The following is a 6,000-nucleotide window of genomic DNA, read 5'->3' as shown; positions in this document are numbered from 1 at the left end:
TGGCTCCGCGCAGGCAGCCAGGCGGCGCTCCTGCCGGCTCCGGGCGCGCCGCTAGCCCGGCCCAGCGCCCAGCCCGGCGGGCGGCGGGCGGCGGGCGAGCCGGCGCAGGAACGGGCGCAGGGACAGCGGCAGGGGAGCCGCGCCGCCAGGGAGGGAAGCCGGGGCGAGGCGAGGCGGCGGCGGGAGGAGGAGACAGCGGGGAAAGGTGTCACATAAAGGAAGGCTCTTCTTCGCTTGGGAGGCATCATGGCCGCTAAGTCAGACGGGAGGCTGAAAATGAAGAAGAGCAGCGACGTGGCGTTCACCCCGCTGCAGAACTCGGACCACTCGGGCTCGGTGCAGGGACTGGCTCCGGGCTTGCCGTCGGGGTCGGGAGCCGAGGACGAGGAGGCGGCAGGCGGCGGCTGCTGCCCGGACGGCGGCGGCGGCTGCTCGCGCTGCCGCTGCTGCTGCCGCTGCTACTGCTGCTGCGCCGGGAGCGGCGGCTCCGGGGGCTCGAGCGGCCCGGGCGGCGGCGGCGGGGCGGGCTCGGCGGCGCTGTGCCTGCGCCTGGGCACGGAGCAGCGGCGCTACTCGCTGTGGGACTGCCTCTGGATCCTGGTCGCCGTGGCCGTGTACTTCGCGGACGTGGGCACGGACATCTGGCTCGCCGTGGACTACTACTTGCGCGGGCAGCGCTGGTGGTTCGGGCTCACGCTCTTCTTCGTGGTGCTCGGCTCGCTCTCCGTGCAAGTGTTCAGCTTCCGCTGGTTTGCGCACGACTTCAGCACCGAGGACAGCGCCGCCGCCGCCGCCGCCGCCGCCGCCGCCGCCAGCTGCCAGCAGCCCGGAGCCGACTGTAAGACGGCGGCCGGCAGCGGCTCTGCAGCCGCGGAAGGCGAGGCTCGCCCTTCCACGCCGCAGAGGCAAGCGTCCAACGCCAGCAAGAGCAGCATCGCCGCCACCAACAGCGGCGGCAACAGCAGCGGGGCCACGCGGGCCAGCGGCCAGCGCAGGTCTGCGTCCTGCTCCTTCTGCCTCTGGCTCCTGCAGTCGCTCATCCACGTCCTGCAGCTCGGGCAGATCTGGAGGTACCGTATCGGGGGTGGGGGAAGAGGGAGATTTACTGCCGCTCCTGCGTCCCCACTGCTTTACTCTTGCACAAGAAAATCGTTGAGGGTTGCCGTGGTAGTAACCCTAGTCACACTCCTTCCGGGTTTTGGTTTGGTTTGGTTTGGTTTGGTTTTAAATTTGTGATCACAACCTAGGGTGGGAGAGGAGTGAGGGGCAAGGGAAAGGCAGCAAAGTGGCTTTGAGCGCTCAGCCCTTGTCTTCCCACTCCGTTCGACCAGCTTCTCTATGTGCTACACCCCCCTTCCCGCTCCCCCCCCATTTTTAGTGATCCTGTTTCTGTGAGTAGGAGAGGATTCCTATCACATCTTCTAAAAGTCCTTTTTAATTATGTTGAATTTGAGGTGTGTGTTGCAGTTTGGATGGCTTCTTTTGTTCCCTGAGAAAAATTGCTAATTCTAGTTAGATGGAGCTATTGCTGTTCAAAAGTACCCACATTTTAATTCTCACGGCTAGAGTAGTACTGTGCTTCAAGTAAAGAGCTTAGTAGGGACACACTTGTTTTTTGGGGGGACTGTGTATATCTATATCTATTTTTATATCCACTCCAAATACCAGTAAGTACACTTTATGGGACCCAGACTTACTCTAGTGGTGCCCTTTCTGATTATCCTGCAGTGTCACCTCAGCTGATTTCTGGGATAACTAAGAACCCTTGGAAAAGGGTGGTGCATCTTGTAAACTTTGACCACACTTGGCATCTTCATTGACTTGCTTTGCTGCTTGTCACCTGATCTACCAAGTCTTTACACAGATATCACTTCCACTTACAAACTGGAGTACAAACTGGAATATGGTTCCTTTGGGCAGAGGGAATCATCTCTGGAACCATGACAGCCTGGATTTAGGAATATAACGAAGTGGCAGGCTCAGGAATGCGTTTCTCCAGGTTTTATATGTTTTTGATAGCTTTTTGAATGATATTTTACAGCTACAAGAATTCTTTGTGTTGAAGCATTTAAATGCTAACATCCCAGAGCTATGCATTTTGGGTTTTTCTTTTTTTCTTTTTTTCTGGGGGGGGTGTTTAAAATAACTTAGTAAGTATAAGTAAAATGAGGAAACTTCCTCACAAGTGCACTGATGTGGGACTACACTCTGCTTTGCCAGTGTCCTTTTCAATTTTATTTGTAGTTATTTTTGTGATTAAAAAACCAAAACGATTACGAGTCATTAACTCTGCTACAACTCAGAGAATTTGTGGAACGGAGCTAAAATCGTCCTTTACGGTGAAGTGTAGTGTTTTCATTGAGAAGAGCAAGTGTGATTATTTTTCGGTCTTTTCCGGGACCGTTGCTTTGTAAAGCAGGGTGAGCATTGCCACAGACAGTGACTTTTCAAACTGAGAAACTTTTTTTCCAAGCAGATACTTTCTGGTAAAGTGCTATATGATACGCAGTCAGACCAACTGATGTTGGAAACTTCCGTGCTTTGGACTTAAAGGACGTTTTGAAATGTCAGTTAAGTGTGATAGCTCTGTTTCCCATGGTTCACTACTGCAAAGGCTTGCAGCTTGGTGCTTTTCGAGTGTGATGAACTCAAAGGCTTGATTTAATTACTGAAATTATTTACGGGGTGAGATTCGTATGATTAGCAGTTTTAATCTGATAATGTGGTAAATGAAGCTTAACATTCCATTTGTTAACTTCTGCAAACTTCATGCGGGATTTGGAAATCACTCACTTTTACCTTTAAAATGTCTAGATTTATGTAAATAATGCAAACACTTCTCAGTTCTATTAGCTGAAGAACTATCTATGTTTCTTACCGATTTATACTTTATGAAAAATTGGATATCAAATTCTAGTTGTGTTTATTAGACCTTCTAGACCAAACATTTTCCCAATTGAAAAATGATGTTTAATATCTCAGGACATAAAATGTGGAAAGTGAGAAATAATTAGGAAAAGAAAAGGGCCTAAATACATCTCAGCGAGACCATAGCCACTGGGTCATTTGGCCACACAGCAAAGCTATGGAGGGGTGGGGGGCAGGGATGGGTAAGGTTCAGTGCAGAAGGAAAACCACAGGCTGTCAGACAAATGCATTCACCAGCCCAACCCTTGGAGAAACTATGGGCACACATGGCTCCTTTTCGTCAAGCATTTCTACAATATTTTCCTTAAAGTCTTCAAAGTTTATTCTGCTAACACATGGTCATTTGGGAGGAGATAGTATTTTTTTAGATATATATACACATATATATTTTTAATATTTGTTTACATGTTCAGAATAATGTATTTAATAATGTATATCTGAATTATCTAATCTTACTGTTCTTGGATTCTGGCTAAGATATTTGGAGGATGGTGGGGTAACTTGGTGGAAGCATGATCTAAGACTCAGCCTCATTTTCTCCTTATAATGTTAAAAACAAAGCAAAAAAAAAACAAACCAAAAACTTTAGCCTAACGTAAGGAAATTGAAATGGGGTCAGAGAGTTCATGGAATTTAACACTCAGATGCATTCCGAATTGTTTCAGTTTCTCTGAGTGTAGAAGATTTGAATGGAACTTGGGGGGGGGATGGGTGCGTCTTTGATAATAAACTGGTGAAATGCAGTTCATCTCAGATTATTATATTAGACCATTATCTTTGACCACTGTGATTCCTTAATTAGGAGCATCCCTCTGGTTTTTCAAGCTTTTCTTTTCAATGCATTGTACACAAATGTTGCAGAAAGACCAAGGTATCAATGGTTCAAAGCTCAGAGTTCATTACTCATGTTTTAACATGCTACTTTCTAAGATCAATAAAATAGATTTTAGCTAGGTTGGTAACTGTTCATTGTATTTCCATGGAATTCAAGTTATTTTAGGTAAGGGTCAGATTCTAAAAGCTCTCTGTAGATAAAATCCTTTGAAATACCATCAAAGTGTTTGCTTGCTCAGAAATAGCTGTTTGAAACATTTTGGACAAGATTTGCCTGTATTCATACATTTATTACAGATGCAACTGCTGAAAACAATGGTACATATTCATTTTAATTAATGTTTACTAATGGAAAAATTAATGGCAGCTTTTAAAGTTGCAGGAGTTGATACTGGGAAAGAGCCGTTTGAAATAATAAAGTGAATTTTTGCTACCATGCGAAAAGAGCAATTGTGACTTTAAAGGAACTGTGTCTGTGAATGAATGAGGAAGTACTTTTTCTTTCTTGTTCACATCATGTGATTCCAGAAGTTACTAAGAGTGCAGTTCAGCCAGTGGGAATCAGAAACGCGCAATCAGATCAGCTTTTAGTCTTCATAATACCCGTGATCAATTATATCTGGACGTCTTCTTCCTTCAGAGTTTATGACTTACTCTTCAAATTTGACCTGAATTTCTCCTACACATGTACATGTGTAGGTACCTACATATTTAGTTGTTTTCTAGCAAATAGGCACATGGTAACTGATAACTCCGTGGATGGTAGAATGGGGAGTATTTTTACCATTTTTGTTTTGTTTCTGAATATCTTATCGTGAGAGTCACCTGGTGGAAGAACAGCTTTCTTGTGTTTCTCATGCTTGATCCCCCACGAGCTATTAACATGTGTCCTGTGTTCAGGTACTTGGGAGATCTCTCCACAGAGAGATCTCTCCACAGCAGGACGTCTCAGAGCAGATCTCTCCACAGCAGGACTTCTCAGAGCCTTTACTTACTAAGCTGTTGTGCAGTTGTCAGTAAGTTTTTAAAGGCACAGCTATTAAATCCTCTTGTAATCATGGGTCACACAAAGCACTATGAGAAACATGGTTCTATGCCATTCTTCAACCTGCCCAAACGAGAATTATAACAACAAGAATTTTATGTGGTACTTTAAACATCTACAAATATTTTTATACTCCTCTCTCGTCTAAGCATTAGTACCTCTGTATATGAGAAGGCTGGCAGAGAGATTACTCAACGATTACTCAAGATTGCTTAAACTCAGAGAGATTAAGTAACTGGCACGAGATTACCCAGCTATTATGTGATGTAGCTCAGAGTCAAAACCAGGCCTGTCTTACCCTAAAGTCTATTTCTCTGGCTCAATTAGCCACCTCCAAATGCCAATTTGGATAATAAGGACAACAATGTATAAAAATGACAACTTCCCTTCACTAAGGTTGGCAAAGTTCGAGAGAGAGCTGAGTTTAGACAAGTTAGGATGTTTCTCTAATACACACCAGTGGTTCAGTGGCAGAACGGAGGCTGGAGCTCAGATCATCTGACCAGTGTTCTTCTTCCTACACCACTTGGACGCACTGAGGTTGTTGTAGTGGCATTAACGACTAAGTGGCATAATGTATGTGAATAAGCAGAAAGTGCTTTGCAAATGTTAAAAAATTCTAGAGATAAGGAATGGGTAGGAAGATAGCATGCTGGGTACAGCTGCGAGTGTTGAAAAAGTACCTTATTGATTCTGAGTTAGTTCTGAATTCTGATATACGTCAAGCACGATTGGTGCCCTTTCCTGAGTTTATTGAATGGTCATTTCCCATATATCTGTGTTCCCTCTACTGCTTATTAATGTATCTATTCATCTGTATTGAGTACCTGCTCTACTCAAGGCACTATGCTAGTTACTAACCACCCCAAGATGAATAAAGTACACATCTTCTTTCAAGGAATCTACTGTCTGATGAGGAAGATGGAACAGTAAACCCACAATTTCAGTACTGGGAAATAAGCACTCTGATAGAAACAGGAAACTCAAGCCACCTTAGTGGTTCAGGTAAGACTCTGGAGCAGGATATGTTTGAGCAGAGGTTGTGATGGTGGGCAGGTCTGTTACTGAAATAAAGAGGAGGTTGGCAGTGAGGGCTTGGATATGACTGTGCAAAAGGGCAGAGAGGCAAGAAAGAATAAGGCAGGTTAAACGTGCCCTTCGAACAGAGAGAGCGATTGAGAGATAGTAGCTAG

The 6,000-nt window shown here is 45.4% G+C and overlaps 1 protein-coding gene across 1 annotated transcript in view; it reads left to right on the top strand.

Moving 5' to 3' along the window:
- Positions 1-246: 246 nt before the first annotated feature.
- The window catches only part of XKR4 (XK related 4), a 321,461-nt gene continuing 315,707 nt past the window's right edge, over positions 247-6,000 (top strand). The window contains exon 1 of the mRNA XM_029223043.1: positions 247-1,070. Coding sequence (XP_029078876.1) covers positions 247-1,070 — 824 coding nt within the window. The remainder of the gene's footprint in view (positions 1,071-6,000) is intronic.

Source organism: Monodon monoceros, unplaced genomic scaffold (genome assembly GCF_005190385.1).
Source record: "Monodon monoceros isolate NGI ecotype Baffin Bay Population unplaced genomic scaffold, NGI_Narwhal_1 Super_Scaffold_14, whole genome shotgun sequence".
In the NCBI taxonomy this organism is placed as follows: Eukaryota; Metazoa; Chordata; class Mammalia; order Artiodactyla; family Monodontidae; genus Monodon; species Monodon monoceros.
The sequence above is the reverse complement of the archived record's forward strand: the minus strand, read 5'-3'. Positions and strand labels throughout refer to the sequence as shown.